We start from the raw sequence: 26,970 nt of genomic DNA on the forward strand, positions 1-26,970 counted from the left end.
ACTTGAGTGCTATTGGTGCCTACCGTCACGGGGTGGATGGTTCGCCCATCTCTATGCAACTCATAGTGGGACACTTTATGTGGGGTCTGCTTCAATTAAAGCCTCCTCTGCATTCCCCTGTTATGTCCTGGGACCTTAATGTGGTGTTGGCTCAACTCATGAAGGATCCTTTCGAGCCACTGCACACATGTGACCTAAAGTATCTGACTTGGAAGGTCATGATCCTGGTTGCGGTCACTTTGTTGTCCAGGGTTAGTGAACTTCAGGTGTTGGTGATGTATCCACCATACCCAAAGATCTTTCATGGTAGTCCTTTTGAGTCACTGCACACATGTGACCTAAAGTATCTGACCTGGAAGGTCATGATCCTGGTTGCGGTCACTTCGGTGTGCAGGGTTAGTGAACTTCAGGTGTTAGTGATGTATCCACCATACACAAAGATCTTTCATGATAGAGTTGGTTCTCTACACACCCTAAATTCCTGCCTAAGATGGTGACGGATTTCCATCTGATCAGTCGATCGTCCTGCTCACCTTTTTTTCCCCAGGCCTCATTCGCACCAGGGTGAACGGGCCCTGCACAGCTTGGATTGCAAGAGAGCCTTGGCCTTCTACCTGGAACAGACAGTAGGCCACAGGCAGTCTACGCAACTCTTCATCTCGTTTGATAAAAACAGATTGGGAGTTGCGGTTGCCAAGCAAACCCTGTCTAACTGGCTGGTGGGATTGCATCTCCTTCTGCTATGTGCAAACAGGTCTGCAGTTTGGGGGCCATGTCAAGGCTCATTCTGAGAGAGCCATGGGGGCTTTGGTGGCCCACCTGAGAGTGGTCCCTGTGTCTGAGATCTGCAAGGCAGCGACATGGAATTCCCTCCACACTTTCGCTGCTCACTACTGTTCGGACAGGGATGGCCAACATGATAGGAGCTTTGGCTATTCTCTCCTTCGGAATCTCTTCCAGCTGTAGAGCGCAACTCTTCCTGCCTAGAGCTCTTTTTTCAGGTTCAGGCTGTCTCCCTCTGCTCCCAACAGCACCTCGGTTGTGTCCGTTGGCACCTAGTTGGGTGCGTGTTGGTCTGGCTTGTATTCAGGAACAGCCTGTATCTAGGTATTCACTCGTGTGAGGACTACCATCCTGTTTGACCTCGGAAAAAGCAGAATTGCTTACCTGTAACAGGTGTTCTCCTAGGACAGCAGGATGTTAGACCTCACGAAACCCACCCGCCACTCTGTGGAGTTGGGTTTCTTCTCTGTTTGTTTTATTTTTTCGTAATTCTATGTTACGAGAATGAAGAGGGACCCCCGCGTGGATAGTGGCATGCTGGGCTCCATCTGATGATGTCACCCATGTTTGAGGACTAACATTCTGCTGTCCTAGGAGAACACCTGTTAAAGGTAAGCAGCTCTGCTTTATCCGAAGGCATAAATAACCAATTCATATTTATCCGTTCAAGTCCTTTCATGACTTTATAGACCTCCATCATATCCCCCTTAGCCATCTTTTCTCCAAGCTGAAAAGTCCTAACCTCTTCAGCCTTTCCTCATAGGGGAGCTGTTCCATCCCCTTCATCATTTTGGTTGCCCTTCTTTGAACCTTTTCCACTGCAACTATATCTTTTTTGAGATGCAACAACCGGAATTGCACACAGTACTCAAGGTGTGGTCTCATGATGGAGTGATACAGAGGCATTATGACACTTTCCGTTTTATTCACCTTCCTAATAATTCTGAACATTCTATTTGGGGGTTTATTTTGTTTTTTTGACTGCTGCAGCACACTGAAATGTTCTTTTCTTATTTTCTTTCTCTAACCATATTTTTGCTTGGTTTGATTTGTTTCTTTTGCTCTTCTTCATTCTCTTCTTCTCCCCATCACGTCCAGCTTTAATCCCTCCTGTTTCCGTGCCTCCTCTTCCCTACTTCCAGCTTTTAGCTCGTTTCCCTCTATCCAGTCTTGCTATTGCATTCATCTGCTCCAGCTCTGCTGCCTACTTTCTTTCCCTCCCTTTGGTCTCTCTTCCTCTCTACAGCTTCATCATGGTCCCTTCTCTTGGGCCTGGGCCAGTGACGAGCTCCAGGTGCCTGTTTTAGGAATTAGTATTTTTCCACCACATTTAATATTAGTAAATGTTGTTATTTGTGTAGATTGTGCTGTCCTTGTGAGGCTTGGGATCAGCCCTGCCCTTTCCAGCTAAGGTCCTGTAAGTGTCCTAGAAAGAAACGAGACAGTGCTGGCTGTATTTCAGAACATTAACTTGTGCCATCAGCAGATGTCTCTTTTCACTTACTCCCTCTCTCTCCTATCCTCCTCCTCCTTCCATTTACTGCAATTATGGAAAAATAAAATGTAAACACACTTATTTCTCTTACTTTGTCACAACCATGCTCTCTGATGGAAGCTGTCATGAGGAAGATTCATCCCTCCTGCTTCGCTGAATTGACAGCTGCAGGGATTTATGTAGATGGAAAACAGGCTTTAGGTAGCAGCTCTCTGTCACAACCTAGTTCATCTGATGTAATCAAAAGGTGGGGTAAAATATTTTTAAAACAGTCTTATTGACCCTTTCCCCATTCTGTATATATTTATTTTGTTTATTTATTTATTTATTTAGTGATTTTTATATACCGCGGCACGTAAAATGATACATCACCTCGGTTTACAATAAACAAATTAGCAACAGGCTTTACAGACAACAGGCTTAACAGACAGTAAACAATAAAACAGCAACAGGCTTTACATAAATAATGGATTTAAGGGGTACATAATATAACATAATTAACTATTACGAACAAATGCATAATATAAATCAATAACGAAGCAGGAGAGAAAACAGGCAATTAACCTGTTAAAGTCCTATTTCATTAGTTAATGCCATTAGTTAATGCCAAGTCACAAATATTGAACATAGGGTGAGCGGGTGTAAAGGGAGAACGGAGAAGTTAGCAGATTACAACAAAAATAGGGAGAGGAAAAGGAACAGGGAGCTAGTGAAAAGTAAACAAGAAAAACGGCATTTCAGATTAATCGGTGATCATTGCGTGAAAGCTTGTTCGAACAACCATGTTTTGAGGTTTTGTTTGAAAGTCTTATGGCAGGTTTTGAGACGCAAGTCCATGAGCATTTTGTTCCAGATGTTGATTCCAGCTATGGAGAAGGAACGGTCTCTTGTGGTAACGTGTTTGATGTGTTTAAGAGGAGGAGAGGCAAGTTTAGCTTGGTGGATATTTCTTATTGGTCTATTAGATGTACGGAATATAAAATGATCGGAAAACCATTGCATCTCTTGGTTATGGATCGACTTATGAATGAGGGAGAGTACTTTAAATGTAATTCTGTAAGCTACCGGAAGCCAGTGCAGGAACATGAGAGCTGGAGTGATATGTTCATGTCGGCGAGTATTGGTAAGTAAGCGTGCTGCAGCGTTTTGTAGCATCTGCAATGGTTGAATTGTGTTTTTCGGGAGACCTAGTAGTAAGGCGTTACAGTAGTCTAGTTTCGGCAGAATTGTGGATTGTAACACTGTCCGGAAGTCATGTGAATGTAAAAGAGGTGTAATTCTTTTTAGCGTATGTAGCTTGAAGAAACCATATTTGATTGTGGCCAAGATGAAATTCTTTAAGGAAAAGTGATTGTCAATCATAACGCCGAGGCTGCGGACTTGCTGCAAATGGGGATGGTCTGATGTTGAGAGAGGGGTGGTGTTAGCAGAGATGTTCTTGTGTGGAGTGATGATGAGGAGTTCTGTCTTGGTAGTGTTTATTGCAAGAAAGTTTTCTGTGAGTAGATTTTTTATTTCAGCCAGGGCCGAATCCCAAGTTTTCAGGGCATTAGCGAGAGAATCATTGATGGGGATGAGGATCTGTACATCATCGGCGTATATGAAATGATGGAGATCCAGTTTCACCAGGAGTCGACAGAGATATTTCCCAGGGACTCAGTGGGCTTGCACTGCTTTTGGAAATGTGCTGTGATTATTCTTAGTTCAGCAGCTTTCTGCCACATAGATTTTAGCTTGAATGAATGTTCGTTCAGCTTTCTCAGGAGAGCCCAAGACACACCTAGTGTTGTTTTTCACTTTTTACATGCCTGAACCCACTGATATAGTTAGCGTACAATGTATCACCTATTTAAATATCTCCATAGAAAATGGCTCAGTTCTGTTCAATTACAAACTATTTCAGAATCTTATCAGATGAACAACAGTTGCTTTTAAAGTAAAGTGAATCTGGATTAATTTTTTATTTTTACCTCTGGTTCTACCAGTTCCCTTTTTATTGAACAGTCCTTCACATAATGTATGGCCTTCCTAAATAAATGTATGCAGTTACCATATTCACACATAATATTTTTCATATAGTGAACATCCCAAGTCTTTCTAGTCTTCCTGGATATGCTTTAATTTCCTATTTTCCTTATAAACTGTCATTCTAATTTGAATATCCTTGATTTTCCATACACAAGCATCATACTGCTGCCACACAAGATGGGTGACGTCATCCGGCACAAATTTGATTCTTTATTTTCTCCTAGGCCAGAAACTTCCCGAGTTCCTTCTGCACATGCACCCGTTCCCGCAGTATCATTGTCACACACCCTTCTCTGTCTAATTTCATCTGCTTCACAAGCATCACATTCTCTCCTCTTGTTAGTCGTGTTCAAAAAAGGAAGATCAAGAAGAAGATTGGTAAAGGAAGCAAGAACTTTGACAAAACATTGAAAAGTGTCAGCTCTGGGATCATCATCTTAAACATAACATATGATATGCCATACTGGATCAGTTCAAGGGTCCATCAAGCTTGGTATCCTGTCTCCAACAGTGGCCAATCCAAGTCGCAAGTACCTGGCAAGAACCCAAACATTACATAGATCCCATGCTACTAATGCCGGCAACAAGCAGTGGCTATTCCCTATTGATTATTACTTTATGGACTTCTCCTCCAAGAACTTATCCAAACCTTTTTTGAACCCAGCTACACTAACTGCACTAACCACATCCTCTGGCAGCAAATTCCAGAGCTTTATTGTGCGTTGAGTGAAAAAGAATTTTCTCTGATTTGTTTTAAATGTGCCACATGCAAACTTCATGGAGTGCCCTCTAGTCCGTGTGTTATCCGAAAGAGTAATTAACCATTTCACATTTAACCGTTCAAGTCCTTTCATAATTTTGTAGACCTCTATCATATCCCTCCTCAGCCATCTCTTCTCCAAGCTAAACAGCCCTAACCTACAGTACCTGAATGTAATCCACTTTGAAGCACTGAAAAAAGTATAAAAAATGGAATATAAATCTAAATAAAATAAATAAATAACCTCTTCAGCCTTTCCTCATAGGGTAGCTGTTCCATCCCCTTTATCATATTGTACCTTCTCCATTGCAACTATATCTTTTTTGAGATGCGGCAACCAGAATTGTACACAGTATTCAAGGTGTGGTCTCACCATGGAGCGATACAGAGGCATTATGACATTTTTCCATTTTCTTAACCATTCCCTTCCTAATAATTCCTAACATTCTGTTGGCTTTTTTGACTGCTGCAGCACATTGAGCCGAGGATTTCAAAGTATTATCCACTATGATGCCTAGATCTTTTTCCTGGGTAGTAGCTCCTAATATGGTACCTAACATCGTGTAACTACAGCAAGGATTATTTTTCCCTATATGCAACACCTTGCACTTGTCCACATTAAATTTCATCTGCCATTTGGATGCCCAATCTTCTAGTCTCACAAGGTCCTCCTGTAATGTATCACAATCTGCTTGTGATTTAACTACTCTGAATAATTTTGTATCATCCGCAAATTTGATAACCTCACTCGTCATATTTCTTTCCAGATCATTTATAAACATATTGAAAGGGTCCCAATACAGATCCCTGAGGCACTCCACTGCCAACTCCCCTCCACTGAAAAAATTGACCATTTAATCCTACTCTCTGTTTCCTGTCTTTTAACCAGTTTGTAATCCACAAAAGGACATCGCCACCTATCCCATGACTTTTTACTTTTCCTGGAAGCCTCTCATCAGGAACTTTGTCAAATGCCTTCTGAAAATCCAAATACATTACATCTACCAGTTCACCTTTATCCACATGTTTATTAACCCCTTCAAAAAAGTGAAGCAGATTTGTGAGGCAAGACTTGCTTTGGGTAAAGCCATGCTGACTTTGTTCCATTAAACCATGTCTTTCTGTATGTTCTGTGATTCTGATATTTAGAACACTTTCCACTATTTTTCCTGGCACTGAAGTCAGGCTAACTGGTCTGTGGTTTCCCGGATAACCCCTGGAGCCCTTTTTAAATATTGGGGTTCCATTAGCCACCCTCCAGTCTTCAGGTACAATGAATGATTTTAATGATAGGTTACAAATTTTAACTACTAGATCTGAAATTTCATTTTTGAGTTCCTTCAGAACTCTGGGGTGTATACCATCCGGTCCAGGTGATTTACTACTCTTCAGTTTGTCAATCAGGCCTACCACATCTTCTAGGTTCACCATGATTTGGTTCAGTCCATCTGAATCATTACCCATGAAAACCTTCTCCGAAACGGGTATCTCCCCAACATCCTCTTTAATAAACACTGAAGCAAGGAAATTGTTTAATCTTTCCGCGATGGCCTTATCTTCTCTAAGTGCCCCTTTAACTGCTCAATCATCTAATGGTCCAACTGACTCCCTCATAGGCTTTCTGCTTCGGATATATTTAAAAAGTTTTTACTGTGAGTTTTTGCCTCTACAGCCAATTTCTTTTCATATTCTCTCTTAGCCTGTCTTATCAATGTCTTACATTTAACTTGCCAATGCTTATGCTTTTATCCTATTTTCTTCTGTTGGATCCTTCTTCCAATTTTGGAATGACTATCTTTTGGCTAAAATAGCCTCTTTCACCTCACCTTTTAACCATGCTGGTAATCGTTTTGCCTTCCTTCCACCTTTCTTAATGTGTGGAATACATCTGGACCGTGCTTCTAGGATGGTATTTTTTAATAATGTCCACGCCTCTTGCACACTTTTTACCTTTGTAGCTTCTCCTTTCAGTTTTTTTCTAACTATTTTTCTCATTTTATCAAAGTTTCTCTTTTGAAAGTTTAGCACTAGAGCCGTCGATTTGCTTACTGACCCCTTCCAGTCATTAATTCAAATTTGATCATATTATGATCACTATTGCTAAGTGGCCCCACCACCGTTACCTCTCTCCAAATCCTGTGCTCCTCTGAGAATTAGATCTAAAATTGCTCCCTCACTTGTCAGTTCCTGAACTAATTGCTCCATAAAACTGTCATTATTCCATCCAGGAATTTTATCTCTCCAGCATTTCCCGATGATACATTTACCCAATTAATATTGGGGTAATTTAAATCTCCCATTATTACTGCACTACCAATTTGGTTAGCTTCCCTAATTTCTCTTAGCATTTCACTGTCTGTCTCACCATCTTGACCAGGTGGATGGTAGTATACCCCTATCACTATACACTTCCCCAACACACAAGGGATTTCTACTCATAAAGATTCAATTGTGCATTTAGTCTCATGCAGGATGTTTATCCTGTTGGACTCTATGCCATCCCAGACATAAAGCGCCACACTGCTTCCCGGGTGCTCCTCTCTATTATTGCGATATAATTTGTACCCCGGTATAGCACTGTCCCATTGGTTGTCCTCCTTCCACCATGTCTCTGAGATGCCAATTAAGTCTGTCATCATTCACTGCTATACATTCCCATTCTCCCATCTTACTTCTTAGACTTCTGGCATTAGCATACAAACATTTCAGAGTTTGTTTTTTGTTTGTATTTTCATTCTGCTTTTTAATTGATAGGGATAAATTAGAATTTTTTTTTTAGCTCAGGTAAGTTTTTAGTTACAGGCACTTAGATTACTTTTCTTATTATTGGAACCTCACTGTTGGGATACCCTAATTCTAATGCATCATTAGTAACCTTTGAAGATACCTCCCTCCGAACCATACACTGCTGAGCGAGGGGTTAAAGGGGCTCTTAGGGAAGATAAGGCCATTGCAGAGAGACGAAATGAATTCTTAGCTTCTATGTTTACTAATGAGGATGTTGGGGAGATACCAGTTCCGGGGATGGTTTTCAGGGGTGATGAGTCAGACGAACTGAATGAAATCACTGTGAACCTGGAAGATGTAGCAGGCCAGACTGACAAACTAAAGAGTAGCAAATCAACTGGACCGGATGGTATGCATCCTAGTGTACTGAAGGAACTAAAAAATGAAATTTCTGATGTGTTAAAATTTGTAAACTATCATTAAAATCATCCATTGTACCTGAAGACTAGAGGGTGGCCAATTAACGCCAATATTTAAAACGGGCTCCAGGGGTGATCCGGGTAACTATAGACCAGTGAGCCTGACTTCAGTGCCGGGAAAAATAGTGGAAACTATTCTCAAGATCAAAATCATAGCGCATATAGAAAGACATGGTTTAATGGAACACAGTCAACATGGATTTACCCAAGGGAAGTCTTGCCAAACAAATCTGCTTCATTTTTTTGAAGGGGTTAATAAACATGTGGATAAAGGTGAACCGGTAGATGTGGTGTATTTGGATTTTCAGAAGGCGTTTGACAAAGTCCCTCATGAGAGGCTTCTAAGAAAACTAAAAAGTCATGGGATAGGAGGTGATGTCCTTTCATGGATAACAAACTGGTTAAAAGACAGGAAACAGAGTAGGATTAAATGGTCAATTTTCTCAGTGGAAAAGGGTAAACAGTGGAGTACCTCAGGGATCTGTACTTGGACCGGTGCTTTTCAATATATATATAAATGATCTGGAAAGGAATACGACGAGTGAGATAATCAATTTTGCAGATGATACAAAATTATTCAGAGTAGTTAAATCACAAGCAGATTGTGATACATTACAGGAGGACCTTGAAAGACTGGAAGATTGGGCATCCAAATGGCAGATGAAATTTAATGTGGACAAGTGCAAGGTGTTGCATATAGGGAAAAATAATCCTTGCTGTAGTTACACAATGTTAGTTTCCATATCAGGAGCTACCACCCAGGAAAAAGATCTAGGCATCATAGTGGATAATACTTCAAAATCATCAGCTCAGTGTGCTGTAGCAGTCAAAGCAAACAGAATGTTAGGAATTATTAGGAAGGGAATGGTTAATAAAACGGAAAATGTCCTAATGCCTCTGTATCGCTCAATGGTGAGACTGCACCTTGAATTCTGTGTACAATTCTGGTCGCCACATCTAAAAAAAGATATAGTTGCGATGGAGAAGGTACAGAGAAGGGCAACCAAAATGATAAAGGGGATGGAACAGTTCCCCTATGAGGAAAGGCTGAAGAAATTAGGGCTGTTCAGCTTGGAGAAGAGACGGCTGAGGGGGGATATGATAGAGGTCTTTAAGATCATGAGAGGTCTTGAACGAGTAGATGTGAATCGGTTATTTACTCTTTCGAATAATAGAAGGACTAGGGGGCATTCCATGAAGTTAGCAAGTAGGACATTTAAGACTAATCGGAGAAAATTCTTTTTCACTCAACGCACAATAAAGCTCTGAAATTTGTTGCCAGAGGATGTGGTTAGTGCAGTTAGTGTAGCTGGTTTGGATAAGTTCTTGGAGGAGAAGTCCATTAACTGCTATTAATCAAGTTTACTTAGGGAATAGCCACTGCTATTAATTGCATCAGTAGCATGGGATCTTCTTAGTATTTGGGTAATTGCCAGGTTCTTGTGGCCTGGTTTGGCCTCTGTTGGAAACAGGGTGCTGGGCTTGATGGACCCTTGGTCTGACCCAGCATGGCAATTTCTTATGTTCTAATGAAGTTTGAGTGACCAGATTAACATGCTCATGCATTGAGAGAGCAGGGTCAATGATAACTCCAAGGTTATGAACCATTTGGGAGAACATAATAATCTGATTATTGAATTGGAAGTTATTTGGTGTATTTGGAATTGAAAAACATGTTAGGATGATAATTTCAGTTTTTGAGATATTGAAAGCTAATTTGTAGTGATTTAGCCACCCTTGAATAATTGTAAGATGAGAGAAGGAATGATTCTGTCTGAGCCCATGATTCTTTGACAGGAAAAAAGAACTATTTATTTATTTATTTATTTAGAATTTTTATATACCGACATTCTCGATACAAAATATCAAATCAAATCGGTTTCCATTATAACAAAACAGTCGCGGTTGAGGCGTTACATAATACAATGTGTCTGAACATTTAAACACGGTGTCTGAACAATAGAACAAAAGTATTACATGGAAATAAAATGAATCCTGAACAACGTTAAAAAAATGAACCAAATGAGTAGGATAAATAAGTGGGATAAAATAGGGTAAAAAGTAAAATTCGTTAAAGTTAATTAAGATTAGAATTAAGTAAAATTAAAATTTGTACATGGAGCAGCGACCAATGTAGATGTGTGTAACATAAGCTAGTGCATCTGCTAGCTTATCTTTCGTGGCCTATGTACTGTCTTGATCTAGTGTAAGTGGGTTCTGAGGGGAAATGGGTCTTAGGGGAAAGAGGATGAATGTGGGTCCCATAGTGTACTGTTATGTACACTATGGGACCCACAACTATGTCATCAGCGTAGAGTTTGTACTAAACCCCAAGGTTAGATAGAATATGGTATAAAGGTGTTAAGTAGATATTAAACAGGGCTGCAGAGAGCGAGGAACCCAGGAGAAGGAATGGGAATGAATATGAATATGGATTTGTTGGATCCTATTGGAAAGATATGGAATAAACCAGAATAGAACAGCAACAATTAACCTACAAGAAAGAAGAATTTGATGATCCATTGTGGCAAATGCAGAGAAAACGTCAAGAAGAAATAAGAAAAGCTGTACCCCAGTGGAAGCCCTGTCTCACAGTGTTGAAAGTGAAGAGTAAAAGAAGTTCAATGCTGTGATGTTATGTTATTCATATCCAGAAAGTCATTGAGCTGCTTCTGGTATCTTTGCCATGAAAGGTAGAGAAGAAATAGGCCAGTAGTTAGAAGAGTTGGATCTGCAGAGGCTTTTTTAATTATAGGGTGGACCGTAGCTTGTTTCAGGGAATAAGGATGGAAAACATATTTTAAAGAGGGATTGTTGAAATCAGACATGGAAGAGGCTGTATCGGTCCTAAGCATTTTTAGGAGAGCTGTAGAAGAAGGGTTAAGTGGGTTGTTGATAATACGTCTGGTGTCAGATTCAGAAACAGACTCAAAGTTTTCCCAGGATGGGCCATCAAAAATTAAATCATCAAGGGTATCATTAACAGAGAGCAGAAAGCTACTTTTCACAGCTGCAGTCTTATTAAAATGCAATGCAAATGTCTCTGTGATGTTTATTCCATGGAGTGCTGGAGGAAGAACGGAAGAAATTTGACTTGGGATTGATTATCTTTTTAATGGAAAAGTATAATTCTTTAGGGTTATTAAATACGGCTTTCATGTTTGGAGTAGATATAAACTTGTATTGATTACATCTTGGTAGGCTGAAAGTTTGGAATGACAACTCAATGTATTGGTTAGGGTAGGCAGGCAGTGCCACTCTCTCTCTGCCACCATTGAATTGCTCACAGCCACCCTGTGCAGTATTTAGAAACAGTGTGTGTGGCTGAAGCGGTGTGCAGGCTCTCTTTAGATGAGGACGGGAATTGGAGTGTGAAAGGCATGTTTGGGAAGTGAGCAGGAAGATTTTATTCTCCGATTGTGCAATTCTAGTAATTGAAACAATGCCAATGGTTGAATGTTAACCCGGGATGCTGTGAATATTTCTGTAACTTTTGGGCCACTGCTTAAGCTGTGTGCTCCAAAGCAAAGTACTTCTGAGAAAAAAAATGTCATGATGGTGAATGATATAATCCCTGCTCTCCATGGTGGTTATTGGCAACTGTTAGCTGGGGTTCAAAGCATTATCGGCTGAAATGCATTAAGCCTTTCTTTTCAACAGTAAAATTTGCGACATGGGGAATTTCTACTGCATGTTCTGCTTGCTTGACATGAGACGTTTACTGTGAGTAATTTCAAGTCACTTTTCTTTTCTCCCTGTCCAGCGAGTCTTCAATGTCCTGTACCCAATGCCTGCAGATCAGAGGAGACATGTCAGCATTAACTCGGCTCGCTGGCTGCCAGAGCCAGGGCTGGGACTGGCATATGGCACCAACAAGGGAGACCTGGTGATCTGCCGTCCAGAGTAAGTGCCATAGGATAGGCCGTTGGGAAGAGCTTTTACTGTTCCTGCAGGGCTGTACATGGAGCTTTACTGAATGTCTTTAACATGACATACAAGGGTGGCTGCTATTAGCTGGATGTTGTATTTGCTGGGTGCTTGGGTGAACCCAAACGAACCAGGACAAAGTTTACTTTGCTAGAAACATAATTCACACCAAAGTCTTCTTGTAACGTGACACCCTTTTGCCTCCCACTGATCTATGTGGAAATTTCCAAATATCTTTCGCCAGAAAGGTTTATAACAAAATCTTTCTGTCAGATGCTGCCTGTCAGGGAAAAAGAGCAGTAGTGTAGTGTTTGCCTATCCTGTCGAGAGAAAGAAGGGGTTGGTATGATGTGTGCATAGTCTGTTGTCAGGAAGTGCATGGATAGCAGTGTGCACATGTCCTTCTGGATAATAGGTATCCAATCATCTTATAACACTCCTTGTTTTTTTTCCAATCATATTTGATTATTTGCTGTATCAGAATATTCATCATAATGAGATACAATAAAAATAATTTTTCAATATACCTAATAAAACCAACAACAATAGCATATAAATAAAAACAGATAAAATATGATTTTACCTCCTTTTCCAAGAATAGATGCATTCACTGTCATACACTAGCACTTTACTATATCATCTCTGAGTATCAATCCATTACACTACATCATTTTTAGCTGTGCAGACACTGTGCCGCTGTTACCTCTATGACTAGATCATCCATTTCCAAAGAGCAAAACCAGATTCTCTCCCTCAGTGATGCTAACACCACCCCAAAAGCCTGCAATGAAATGTATCAGCCAGGCAGTCCTTGTTGCCTCAACGAGGAGGGAGCGATGGATAGGGACTCTGCACTGTCAGTCTGAGTACTGGGCAGCTGGGAGGCTTCTCAGATTAAAAAAAGTTGGTAAGATGAATAACTAAATGCAAACCTCACTAGCCAGCCACAGGGCCTGAAAAATGGAGCCTGTGGCTTGTGTTCGTGCACCCTCGCACCTGCTTACAGATAATAATAATAACCTGTCGGGCTTCATCAAGGGTGCCAGATGTGCCTTTTTCTCTGGTCTTCCTTTGGTTTGTACTAAAGTCATTAACATAATTAGTCATTGGCCCCTTGTCTCATGACTTACAAGTCGCACATTCCTAAATTTCCTTACTTGTCTAGGACAACAAGTATCAATGTGAATGGTAGGATCACTACAGTTCTGTTCCCAGGCCTCATTGGTATTCTGGTTATCTGAGCAGTCAGTCTGGGAGAGAAGATGAGAAAAAAAGGGTCAGATATAGGTGGAGGCAGATTTGGAGTGAAATGGGAGTATATCGAGCATCTCTGTCTGAATGTGCGCATACAACTATTGGAATATTGTACAACAGCTTTGAATGTATTTTGGTGATCAGAACATGAGAAACTAAATTATGAAATCTTACATCAGTTAAAAGAAATTCTAAACCCTTTTGGAAGGACATCCAAGTAGGAGATGTACAGCATCAGTACCAGGGTCTTGCTGATGTGTCCTTGTGTAAATTCTGAGGTGAGGAAGCTGAATCGCTTGTGGAGCCAGTTCTGTTCAACATTTTCAGAAGCAGCATTGCAGTGGACTGAAAGGGAAGAGAGTTTTCTTTGTAGATGTCACTTAGATCTGCAACAAGGAACAGAAGAACATTTCAGGAGGGATTTAAGAAAGTTATGTCAACTAAGACTGGATGCTAAAACCTTGTAGAGTCATATATTTGGGGCCCAATATATAGGAGCAATATGCATTGGGAAGGTGGGGGTGAGATTGCTGGCAGTCACCAAAGGGGGAATGGGTGTGGGAGCAAAATCATATAGAAACATAGAAATGACGGCAGAAGAAGACCAATCGGCCCATCCAGTCTGCCCAGCAAGCTTCACACTTCTTTCCTTTCATACTTATCTGTTTCTCTTGGCTCTTAGCAACCCTTGGTTCTATTTCCCTTTCACCCCCACCATTAATGCAGAGAGCAGTGATGGAGCTGCATCTAAGTGAAATATCAAGCTTGATTAGTTAGGGGTAGTAGGGGTAGTAACCACCGCAATAAGCAAGCTACACCCATGCTTATTTGTTTTACCCAGACTATGTTATTCAGCCCTTATTGGTTGTTTTTCTTCTCCCCTGCCGTTGAAGCAGAGAGCTATGCTGGATATGCGTGAAGTATCAGTTTTTCTTCTCCCTTGCCGTTGAAGCAGAGAGCTATGCTGGATATGCGTGAAGTATCAGTTTTTCTTCTCCCTTGCCGTTGAAGCAGAGAGCTATGCTGGATATGCGTGAAGTATCAGTTTTTCTTCTCCCTTGCCGTTGAAGCAGAGAGCTATGCTGGATATGCGTGAAGTATCAGGTTTTTTTCTCCCCTGCCGTTGAAGCAGAGAGCTATGCTGGATATGCGTGAAGTATCAGTTTTACTTCTCCCCTGCCGTTGAAGCAGAGAGCTATGCTGGATATGCGTGAAGTATCAGTTTTTCTTCTCCCCTGCCATTGAAGCAGAGAGCTATGCTGGATATGCGTGAAGTATCAGTTTTTCTTCTCCCCTGCCATTGAAGCAGAGAGCTATGCTGGATATGCGTGAAGTATCAGTTTTTCTTCTCCCCTGCCGTTGAAGCAGAGAGCTATGCTGGATATGCGTGAAGTATCAGTTTTACTTCTCCCCTGCCGTTGAAGCAGAGAGCTATGCTGGATATGCGTGAAGTATCAGTTTTTCTTCTCCCCTGCCGTTGAAGCAGAGAGCTATGCTGGATATGCGTGAAGTATTAGTTTTTTTCTCCCCTGCCGTTGAAGCAGAGAGCTATGCTGGATATGCGTGAAGTATCAGTTTTACTTCTCCCCTGCCGTTGAAGCAGAGAGCTATGCTGGATATGTATTGAAAGTGAAGTATGCATTGAAAGCCACATTAACTATCAACAAATATTGAATAAGCCTAATTATTGGTAATACCTATAGCCTATGAACTGTCTGTTAATTTTATATACTCTTGCCCACCCATGGTTTTTTTTTTTAATTTAATTTGGAGATGGTAGCCCTCCATCCTTCCGCTCCGTGAAGGTGGAACACCAACCACTGGCCACTGGCATCCCGCTCCGTGAATGCCTCTGTGGCTACTGCCGCTCCGTGCAGTGTTTTGCTGCTACCTCTTTATACACGTCCTCTATGCAGAGCTTCAGCTTTATAGACAGTGTGAGAGGCCAGTGGGATGGCAAGTAGGTTATCTGCATCGTTTGTGTGTTCCTCATATACTGTACAAAGCTGTCGCTGTATTAGATACGGCAACCTGGGATATGCAGGCACCACCTTAAATTTGAGCGAGAGTGACATTGCCTGCATCCTTCCTTTTTCTGGTACTGGCTGTCAGCAGCAGATACAATGTGTTTGCAGCCTGCATAGACCCCTGCTTTAGTTTGCTGACTTTTCTGAGGGTCTCGGCATCTGAGCATCTTCTAAATTAAGCCCAGGAAGAAAAATACATATCTACATAGTAACATAGTAATGACAGCAGATAAAGTCCATCCAGTCTTCCCATCAATTTGTTTATTGTGGTAATTGCCACTCCCTGAGGGTTACCCCCATGTTTCTGTTAAGGGCAGTGACTGCCGCTCCGTGCAGGTTACCCCCATGTTTCTGTTAAGGGTAGTAACTGCCGCTCTGTGCAGGTCACCCCCATGTTTCTGTTAAGGGCAGTAACTGCCGCTCTGTGCAGGTTACCCCCATGTTTCTGTTAAGGGTAGTAACTGCTGCTCCATGCAGGTTATCCCCATGTTTCTGTTAAGGGCAGTAACTGCCGCTCCGTGCAGGTTACCCCCATGTTTCTGTTAAGGGCAGTAACTGCCGCTCCGTGCAGGTTACCCCCATGTTTCTGTTAAGGGCAGTAACTGCCGCTCCGTGCAGGTTACCCCCATGTTTCTGTTAAGGGCAGTAACTGCCGCTCCATGCAGGTTACCCCCATGATTCTGTTAAGGGCAGTAACTGCCGCTCCATGCAGGTTACCCCAATGTTTCTGTTAAGGGTAGTAACTGCCGCTCCGTGCAGGTTACTCCCATGTTTCTGTTAAGGGTAGTAACTGCCACTCCATGCAGGTTACCCCCATGATTCTGTTAAGGAAAGTAACTGCCACTCCATGCAGGTTACCCCAATGTTTCTGTTAAGGGTAGTAACTGCCGCTCCGTGCAGGTTACTCCCATGTTTCTGTTAAGGGTAGTAACTGCCGCTCCGTGCAGGTTACCTCCATGTTTCTGTTAAGGGCAGTAACTGCCGCTCCGTGCAGGTTACCCCCATGTTTCTGTTAAGGGTAGTAACTGCCGCTCCGTGCAGGTTACCCCCATGTTTCTGTTAAGGGCAGTAACTGCCGCTCCGTGCAGGTTACCCCCATGTTTCTGTTAAGGGCAGTAACTGCTGCTCTGTGCAGGTTACCCCCATGTTTCTGTTAAGGGCAGTAACTGCTGCTCTGTGCAGGTTACCCCCATGTTTCTGTTAAGGGCAGTAACTGCCTCTCCGTGCAGGTTACCCCCATGTTTCTGTTAAGGGTAGTAACTGCCGCTCCGTGCAGGTTACCCCCCCATACAGAAGTGTTACATAACATAAGAAATTGCCATGCTGGGTCAGACCTCTAGGAACTTATCCAAACCTTTTTTAAACCCAGTAACACTAACTGCTGAAACCATATCCCCTGGCAATGAATTCCAGAGCTTAACAATGCTCTGAGTGAAAAACAATTTCTTCGATTAGTTTTAAATGTGCCCCATGCTAACTTCATGGAGTGCCCCCTGGTCCTTCTATTATCCAAAAGAGTAAATAGCCGATTTACATTAACTTGTTCAAGTCCTTTCATAATTTTGTACACCTCTATCGTATCCCCCCTCAGCCGTCTCTTCTCCAAGCTGAACAGCCCTAACCTCTTCAGCCTTTCCTCATAGGGCAGCCGTCCCATGCCCCCTATCATCTGCACTTTCTCCAATGCAGTTATATCTTTTTTGAGATGAGGTCCCTTCTAGTTCTGTTTTTCCATCAGCATTGCTTTCTATTTGTACATCTGTGTTCAAGTAGAAGACAATGACTCAGGTTTTTTAAAACTTAATATATTCTGTTCTGGAATTTCCAACATGCAGATAATGATCTTGGTGTAAACCGGAGTCTTTGTAGATTGTGGTACTTTTTTTGGATCAGTGCAAGATTCATTTACAAGTTAATATTGTACATGAGCATTTGGGTCCACAAAGAGACCTCTAAAAAGAGATTTATTTTTTTTTAACCTGGTAGAGCCTCCTTTCTTCTTTTTCTTCCAGCTCAGGCTGATCCAGTGCTTGGCACTGCAAAGCTTGGTACTTAGCTATCTGTTTTAATCAGCCCTCCCACTGTGCCTAGTCTGAGGCCAGGAGCCATGCCCCAGGTGTCACCCTTATGAATATCCACAGCTCCCTCCATGGGCTGTGAGAGAGGTTTCTTAAATTCTCTCTTATTTATTTATTTAATATTTTTTTTTTTTTATTTAATATTTTTATATACCGACGTTCATCCGGGATATCACATCGGTTTACAGTGTAACTGAAACAGGCGCCTGGGATGGCGGTTTACATCGAACAGATATATCGAACAGATATCTCTTGATTGAAAAGTCCCAGTGGCCTGTTGAATTGTTAGGCTTTATTATGACTCTGAGTCTGGTGTGACCAGAATTTCAGAACTTGTCTCCTTTCCCCTGAGGAATGGGAATCTGCTTGGGTATTCTTCCAGGATTTGCAGTTAACTTTTACATAATTACAATAGGGATACTACACATTGTCTAAGTGCACCTGTGCTCTTTACAGGTATTATAGTGTCTGCCTGCATCAGTGCTCGCAGTTACATAAATATCTGGGATGGTTTGGATGCAGTGGATTCTGCAGGAGGATGAGGGATGGACCATAGATAAGCTGGGAAGGTCCTCTCTGTGAGTCTTCACACAGGCAAATTATATTTATAGAGCAGTTTTCAGTAATCCATGCAGATGCAACATCTGAGTATTGAGGTCCCAGTATACCTTGTGACTAATTTTCAAAGGAAAACTTCACGGGTACTCACAGACCTAGCATCTGCTATTTCAGCAGGTCGACGACGTATGTATTTTTTCCTCTCCTAGCCTGGCCCATTTTTATTGCAGCTAAATATAGTCCCCTACTGCACCCTATTTCACGTAGTGGAAAGTGCTCTGAGCGGTACTTCTAACTGATCCCTTTCAATATTCCCGGGCTGTTATGAATACTTGCAAAGGAGGTTTTTGATGTCTGTTGGAGGCATGTGGGGATGGAGAAGGGCAAGTTATTTAGGTCTTTGTCCTCTGTGTGACAATATAAGAAAACAACAATTTACATGGAGTTTAAATTCTGCTGTCATTGCAAATTAAATATAACGTAAGATGAACTATCCTTTCTCTAAGAAAACAACTTGCATGTGTCTCTATACCTGGCATTGCATAGATTGCACCAAGCACTGAAGGCTAACCTGTTCCTACTCCTGCTTTTCAGGGCATTAAACTCTGGTGCTGAGTATTATTGGGACCAGCTGAACGAGGCTGTTTTCACTGTTCATTCTGGCAGTCGGAGCAGTGAGAGGCCAGGGTGAGTTTTCTGTGCTGGCAGGAGGAGGGGGTTGGGATGACTAGGGAGGGTCCAGGGTACTGACAGGGAAGGGCCTTAGTGAGTAGTAAGAAATATGTCGAGCTTCGTGGCAATCTAAGAAATAAGGAACAACTCATTTGATTTCTGAAGGGGGCAGGGGAGAGAGCAGCACAAGGCTGATCACTGTTAAGATTTCTGGGAGGGGAGTGCATGGTGGGGTAAGGATGATGTTTGAGCATTCCTAGTAGTACTAATACTCAGGTCTGGAGCCTTCTTGGGAAGAGCTGTGCTTTCCTGGACAGTCACCAGAGTTTCCTGCCTGGATGACAGGTGACACATTTGCATAGAGACTTCCGCATGCGCTTTACAAAAAGAAACAGCCACCTTGGGAAGTCCGGCTATGTGCTCAGAGAGGGGATGGTTAAAATTTAGACACCAGCAACTGAATATCTCCTAGAAGCAGAAGCACAACTTAGATTTAAAGCAGTGGAGTTCAGATTTCATATTGAGACTGCAAAGAACAGAAAGGGGAAGGGGATTGTGGGCCTTTGAGAGAAGAGTATGTTAGAGATTAGATTAACAATCAAGTGAAATGTAAAGTCTTGTGTATTTCTGTAGTTACTCCACAGTGCTCTGATTCCTGTTTTCAGAACTAGTCGAGCTTCATGGAGGACAGACAGAGACATGGGTCTAATGAATGCCATAGGCCTGCAGCCACGAAACCCCACGGCATCCGTAACATCCCAGGGCACCCAGACGCCAGCACCACAGCTCCAGAACGCTGAGACGCAGACAGAGCGGGAGGGGCAGGAGTTTGGCACTGCCTCCACACCTGCCCCAGGTAAAGAAAAACAGTCATGGTTCAGTAGGGTTTGCAAATGGAGAGTATTATGTATTTTTGTGTTAACACAGATTTTACCTCCAGGATACCTCTGATCCATCAAAATCAACTCTTCCCACACCACGGACATATTCTCATACCATTACTGCCCCTGTTTCTATCTGCAGGTAAATGCGCGTTTATCCATGGCAAAAGTGCCTTTGAAAATAGCACGCACCTCCCACCCCTCATGTGGGGAAAAGTACAACATGGAGAAAAAGGGTGAGGCTAGAGCCACCCAGCACAGTATGCTCAAGGAGTTCATTTGCACCTGCAAGCTTTGGGAGTACGTCTACAGGGATTTTCAGAAGGAATCTCCGTGGTTAGGCCCCAGAGGAGTCTGAAAATTGGCCTTTGTCTCAGAGCAAACCTTGATTTATAGGTTTTCTCTGAGGAGAGATTGAAGAGTCTAAATATGTACACCCTGGAGGAGAGGAGGAGCAGGGGGGATATGATACAGACTTTCAGATACCTGAAAGGTTTTAATGATCCATGGTCAACAACAAACCTTTTACGTTGGGAAAAAATCAGCAGAACCAGGGGTCACGATTTGAAACTCCAGGGAGGAAGACTCAGAACCAATGTCAGGAGGTATTTCTTCACGGAGAGGGTGGTGGATGCCTGGAATGCCCTTCCGGAAGAAGTGATGAAGATTAAAACTGTGAAGGATTTCAAAGGGGCATGGGATAAACACTGTGGATCCATAAAGGCTAGAGGATGGGAATGAAAAGAAGAGCCATGGGGGTGGCTTGCTGGAATGGTGGCTGCTACCTGGTGATTACTACACTTACTCAATAAGCCTTCACACGGTTAATGCAACTTCAACATTGCTCTCTGCTTCAATGGCAATGGGAAATGTGGAAAAGAAGATTTGATTTCAGACAACAACCAACAACACAGTCTGGGTAAACAAATAAGAGTGGGGGTAGCTTGCTTATTGCGCCGGTTACTACCCTAAACTAGTTAAGCCTGAAACTTCACTTTGAATGCATATACAGTGCTGCTCTCTGCTTCAATGGGAGGGGGAAATGTGGAAAACAGGATTTACATTCAGACAACATCCAACAAGGCATTGATCTGTGCAGTCGGGGTAAACAAGCATCGGGGTAACTTGCTTGATGCGGCAGTTACTACCCTTAACCATAAGCCTTATGCTCACCTTTGATGCAACTCCAACATTACTCTCTGCATCAATAACAGGGGTGGCAGGAAATTCGAATCAAACAGTTATCAACAAGGGCCCTGAACTTGGTGGTCGGTGAAACAGATAAATATGGGAAAATAAGTGTGGGAGCTTGCTGGGCAGACTGGATGGGCCGTTTGGTCTTTTTCTGCCGTCATTTCTATGTATGTATCTATGTATAGCAGAACTAAGTGTGTGGTGTTTGTGAATGCTGAGTCATGGTGAGGGAAGACCTGGGAAGTGGGAGTGTGCGGGAAAGAGAAGGATAAGCAATGAAGCGTGAAAGGTGCAATAAACAGCAGGCATGGGAAAGGATTGGTAAATGGCGAGGTTTGGAATCTGTGTCTGCTGTTTCAAACAGAAAGAGAAGAAAGATCTGGGAAGTCGTTGGCTTTCTCTGATGCATGTTTTCAAATTTGGTCTTCCAGGCTGCAGGTTATGCAAGGAACAAAAGTTGAGTGTTACCCAGCAACGGCAGCATCTCTGCCCAAACATAGTCCACCCCTTAAGTGTAGTATTGGCAGGATCTGTGTCCAGTGATAGGGAGTTTCCCTCCCCTACTGAGCACACATGGACAGCCCTCACTGTCACGTTGCAGTCATGAATAAAGCATTCAGTATGAAACCAATGCACCAACATGAAGTGCTATGGTCATTCACAGGTGTGCAGTCTGTGCTTGTGGTCATTACCCACTCACTGAAGAAGCTGAAGCGATTAATGTTTATGGGGTTGTATGGTGTCTCTTCCTTTGTGCAGCCTGCAGCATATGCACAAGATGAAGAGATTCAGGGATGAATATTCAATTCTTAATCCGGTTAACTTAGCAGGGACCATACCGCTGAAAGTACCCAGATAAGTTTTAAGTTAGACATATAAACTTATTCTGCTATCATTAGACCTACTTTATATTAAGTCGTACTATTCCAACTAACAAAAGCCTGATAAGTCTGAGTATCGGCACTTATCTGGCTAAGTTAACCAAATCAGTAGTTTACCCCATTACGCCCCCATCCTGCCCCATACACACACACTTAGCTGGGTAAGTGGAAGCCAAATATTTAAACACCACCACTTATCCAGCTAAGTCCCTACTTATCCAACTAAGTGACATTGAATATTGGCCTCCTGGTGGAAAGTCCCACTAAGAGCTGTGTTTATTGATTCCATTTTTAATAATCAAATCTTCTGAAGTCATTAGCAGAACTAAGAAGAAAATAGCGCACTTCCCTGTATGTACCCGGATCAGCCCAGACTGCTGGGTTTTGCCTCCCTTCCAGCAGATGGAGACAGAGAAAATCTTGAAGGACACCCCCTGTAAGTACTGTGCACCACCTGCAGCCCCCTTCAGTATTTCTCTGTCTCCAGCAGATGACTGTGGCAGAACCTGTGGTCCTGGTACCGAGCCTCAGGTGGTTACAACAGCTCCTGAGTGTCAGGGAACAGGCGGATTGCTTGGAGGCGGCAGTGGCGTATGGCACCAATGCTTTGTATGATCTTCTTCGTACTTCTTCCTGCACAGTGGCTTCCGCGGTGTATTTTCCTGATGAAGAAAGTCCCACTAAGAGATGTCGTTATTGATTCCATTTTTAATAATCAAATCTTCTGAAATCATTAGCAGAACTAAGAATGAAAATAGCACACATTTGAGCCTTCAGTTGGGGAGATAGAGCTGTGCTATAGCCGCTCTCAGTCCCTTGCTTCTGACTTTCCTTATTTGGAGAAAGTGATGAGTTATAAGCAGGTGGTGATAGATCATCACTTTCACATTACATGGAAGATGTCTGGGCTTGGAAGGAGGGGTTGTGCAGCGTTGGTGGGTTCCTGATCTTTGTGTGGTTAGCAGGTGTTCACCTTGTCTTTGGGCAGGTGCTAGGGGTAGCCACAGGCCAACCGGGCAATAACCAGCTATTTCTCTGCCTGCTGGCCCCACACACACTTGCTCTGTGCATATTATGTATTTTCTTAAATTTGCTTTCCTAATGTCTTCGCCTCCAGCTTGGGCTATTGCCAAAGCATCTGCCTGGGTACCATCAGCATGTGTCGCCATGGAGACTAAATAACCAGATCACATGATTACAAAGTTCACAGATACCCAAGAGAGCATCAATAAAATAATTCTGAAAATCTTAAAGTGTTAAGAGCATTTCTATCCCAAAATAAAGAAAAATAATTGTATATCTGTACAAGGGAGGAGAGTGGTCTAGAAGTTAGAGGTAAGGTTCTTGAGTTCTGATCCTGTGACTGCTTTCTTTTCCATTTGCTTGTATTCTAGCAGTGACACTTATCGGATAAGGCACTGCATGCAGACATTTGGCTATGAGCACCCCTGCAGTGCCATTGTGTTGGACTTGTGGGTGTTTGGCATTTGCAGTGTCTGTTCCATCTGTGTCTAGTGAGGGGACAAACCTCGGATTCCAGCACCTCTGCAGCCATGGCCGAGGCACCTGGATTAGGTGGCTGTGGGCCCTCAACCAGTCCTTGCACACAAGCACTGGCAGAATTATATGGATGGAGGTGAAGCACTGGTGTCAGTCTGATAACCACTGGAGCTGTGTTGTGTTTTCTCCTTAATGCTAGGTTAATATTATGTACTCCTAATACCCACATTGTTCCTGGAGTCTGCAGGTTCTAATTCCTTTTACTGAAACAGTTGAAGACTTATCTAAAGATTATGATGAACATGAGCTTTTGGAATTACACAGATCCTTTTTTTCAGGTGCTTAATTAGTACAAACATTATACACTAGGAGGGATTGAAGAATTTTAATATATGACATAAATTATAGGCTGGGCTTTTCTCCAGCCCTGATGAGCCAGTGACAGAAGGGGCCGGTTCTTCTGAGCTAGACTGTGTATGCAAACAGCTAGAAGTCAGCAGCAGGCAGGAAAATGGGAAGGAATTTTCATGCGGTCAGCATGGTTGGAAGTGGGAGGTCAAAGGTTGCTGTGGGAATGTAAAAGAAGGGGTGAAGTATGGGATGGAAGGCCAGACATTCTGGTAGGGGAGTAAGACATGGGGGTAGTACTCTTTCCTTTGAGATAGAGAGTTGTGCCAGTGTTGGCATGCAGGAAAAGCTCTTCTGTACACTATTACTCACACCCTGCCATGCTTATCATGTGACTGCTTCATGTTAGCCCGCCCGTGCACATGCTCAGACATCTACTTCCTCTTTTGTGTTAAAGAAACATGCTGGTCATGTCACAGGTGTAAGCTGTGAGAGGATGCATAATGTTCAAATTCTCACATAGCACCTCTTTCTACACTGCTGTCCTGCTCTTCTCTACTTTGGATGGTGGAATGGCTGAGTCAGCCCTGCCGGGATCAGAACCTGTGATTTCAGTTTTTACACAGATATTATACACTGATACCCTGAACAGCTTAAAAGGAGCGACTATAGGCTTGGTGTTAGCTGGCAGGGAATGTCCTGATTTAAGCCTCCTTTTGAAAGGAAGGCGTTATCACTGGCTTGATGTTAGCAAGCAGGATAGGCATTTATTGTGTGCATTAAAGCTCTGCTTTCTTTCTGTGTCAGAAGATGACCAGGAGTATGTCGCTGGTGCAGAAGATGCTCTCAGCAGGATCCAGAGGCTGATGGCCGAGGGTGGAATGACTGCAGTCGTCCAGCGAGAACAGAGCACTACTACGGCCTCCATGGGTGGCTTTGGAAATAATATCATTGTGAGCCATCGAATACACCGCAGTTCTCAGACCAGCACTGAACAAGCCGCTACAGATGGCAACTCTGCACAGCCTTCCACATCTCGGGAGCTAGCAGCTGAGCTGCAGAGACGAATCCTCACAGAGTCTGGCGAACTGATAGAACAGGGTTTAAGCCCTCGCACAGTCTCTACTGGTGTGACAGCCGATGGACATGAAATGGCAGAGGGGAGCCAATCCTCCATGGACACTGAGGGACCAACTGAAGACGGTGAGATAGCAAATAATAGCCCTAGTAGCAGCTTCCATCTTCCTGAGTATAGCAGCTGGTCTAGCACTGAGAGAAACAGTGAGCCTTCTCAGCACAGGTAAAGGTGTGTGTCTGGGTGTCTTAGCCATACCTCACTACTGACCGGGACCTGGAAGCAGGATCAGTGCTGGGATTCCTGTTAATAGGATGAGACTATGTCTGGCTGTGCTGAGGGGGGTATTAGACTCCATGAATCAACTATGAAACTTCACATGAAAGAGAGATGCTTGCCAGCTTGGAGTGAGAGAGAATGATTCAAATGCCTATGTAAATACCAGCCCGCCCGCTGTAATAAGCCGATCAGCACAAAAGAACTGGGGATGATAATGGTGAAGACTTGTTCTGTTCCAAGTGCTGATCCTGCAGGTCTTAAGGGACAGGACTTGGAAACACAGCACCCCAAACCCTGCCGGTTGAGGTTGACATGCGCAGACAGGATCCTATGGAGAGATGTTTCATGGGGAGATGTGTGTGCTGGGCAGAGCAGATGCCCTAAAACAGGCGTATGCCATGCATGGGTGGGATCCTCAGGGCACAAACAGCAGGTGTGTGCAGTGCACCTCTTTTGCATGTAGTCCTAAGGATGTAGATGAGGTCCCCAATCTCAAGTGTTGTGACTTTCAGGGTATCTGTGAGCCAGCTCCAGATAACTGGGCAGGAGTAGATAGTTTCTGTTATAGGCTTGCAGCCTGATGGGTGAGAACCCATCTACTTTCAAACCCTCATCTAGCAGAAAGACCTTTGACCATCAGTGTCCAGCACTGCGGAGGGTTTCTGCCTCTGGCGCTTCTCTCCTGGGGTCATGCCTGCAGCGTGATAGGTATTCTTCTGCTGTTACACGGTCTTCGCTGAAGCAGCAGAGGGCTGTGTAAATCTGTGCATGTGTCATTTTCTCCCTGTGTTTCTTTGCATCTGAGCATCTGACAGAGTGTTCCTGTCTTTGTGTGTGCGCACCTCGGTCTTCATGTCTGTGTGCATGTTTCTCCCTGTGTAGTATTCATTAAGGAATAATGGTTTCTTTCTAGCTATTTATTCACAACGTTCCTGTCATGCCAATAAGTGGGCCAAATCTGGTGTCTTATAAAAAGTGAATGACCTAGTTTTCTGCCCCCAGGGATCTTGCTCCGTAACAGGCAGCCATGAAGTGAAAGACTCTTGGAGGGGGCATTCTTTTATGTGGGAGGGGGAAAGAGAGAGCCATGTGTTCCTTCCTCTGAGCAGACACACGAGCTCCTCCTGCCAGCCTCCGCTCGGCACGGTGCTGATCCTCTGGCCCCTGAGCTCACTTGAGGCTTCGCCTGGCTCTGATCTCTGGAGGGTCAGTATTATGTCCTGGGATACTGGGCCAGTATTAAACAGAAATGCTACCTGTAAGTACCGATGTATCGCCAAATGTCAGCAGAGTCCATGCACACTAGGGGGCTGGTTCCAGGTTTGGGTCAAGGCCTGAGGTATGGCTGATTGAGGGGTGATTATTGCATGAGAAATTTAGTTTCTAGTCTCAATCAAGCAGTTCAGAACTTCTTTTGTTTTTAGTATATAATGTGAAAATCTTTTTTTTTGTTTGTAACTTTATCTTAGAAAACTTTTGGTGGGAGATAGTGAAGGGGGGAGGAAGAGGGCGCGCAGTTGAAGTCCTGAATGAGGGAAACACCAAAGATCAATGACAGCATTAAAATTTGAGAAAATGCGGCTCTGTGTGTTTACTGTTGTGAGTGTTGTGCTTACAGAAGGGTGAAGGGCGCGTTCTGTGCATTCCCAGTGCTGTCGAGGGGATGCAGCCGGCACATAAACTCTGCTGAGGAAGAGGAGGGTTGACCCTCTGCAAACATGGCCATACAGAAGGGGAGGGGGCATGGGCCTGGTACCACTGGAGGAGGGGAATGAAGAGAACGTCTGCTTCTGCAGGGCCCCCACGGATTCAGCAATTTCCCCACTCAATAACGAGTCAAGCTTAGCCCCCACACCCACATACTCAGGCTTAGCTCTGCCATGTCTCAGCTGCACTGAAATACAAAAACTAACCCAAAGTTCAGCACAGGGCTCTCTGCATAGCCAAATCTTACAGCACAATTAAGCTCTTTAGACAAGAAGAATGTATGTAATAAAAACCAGAACAATGCTTTGTAGCCCTCC

At 43.3% G+C, this 26,970-nt stretch overlaps 1 protein-coding gene across 5 annotated transcripts in view; it reads left to right on the forward strand.

Moving 5' to 3' along the window:
• The window catches only part of AMBRA1 (autophagy and beclin 1 regulator 1), a 206,001-nt gene extending 179,401 nt beyond the window's left edge, over positions 1–26,600 (forward strand). For 3 of the 5 annotated variants that reach the window (XM_029582359.1, XM_029582361.1, XM_029582362.1), the window contains 4 exons: positions 12,036–12,175; positions 18,711–18,803; positions 19,454–19,644; positions 24,400–26,600. In XM_029582359.1, coding sequence (XP_029438219.1) covers positions 12,036–12,175; positions 18,711–18,803; positions 19,454–19,644; positions 24,400–24,896 — 921 coding nt within the window. In that variant the 3' untranslated portion in view covers positions 24,897–26,600. Of the gene's footprint in view, positions 1–12,035; positions 12,176–18,710; positions 18,804–19,421; positions 19,645–24,399 lie in introns of those variants that run through there. The other 2 variants (XM_029582360.1, XM_029582363.1) reach the window with 2 other exon arrangements.
• The last annotated feature ends 370 nt before the right edge of the window (positions 26,601–26,970 follow it).

Source organism: Rhinatrema bivittatum, chromosome 17 (assembly GCF_901001135.1).
Source record: "Rhinatrema bivittatum chromosome 17, aRhiBiv1.1, whole genome shotgun sequence".
Taxonomy (NCBI): Eukaryota; Metazoa; Chordata; class Amphibia; order Gymnophiona; family Rhinatrematidae; genus Rhinatrema; species Rhinatrema bivittatum.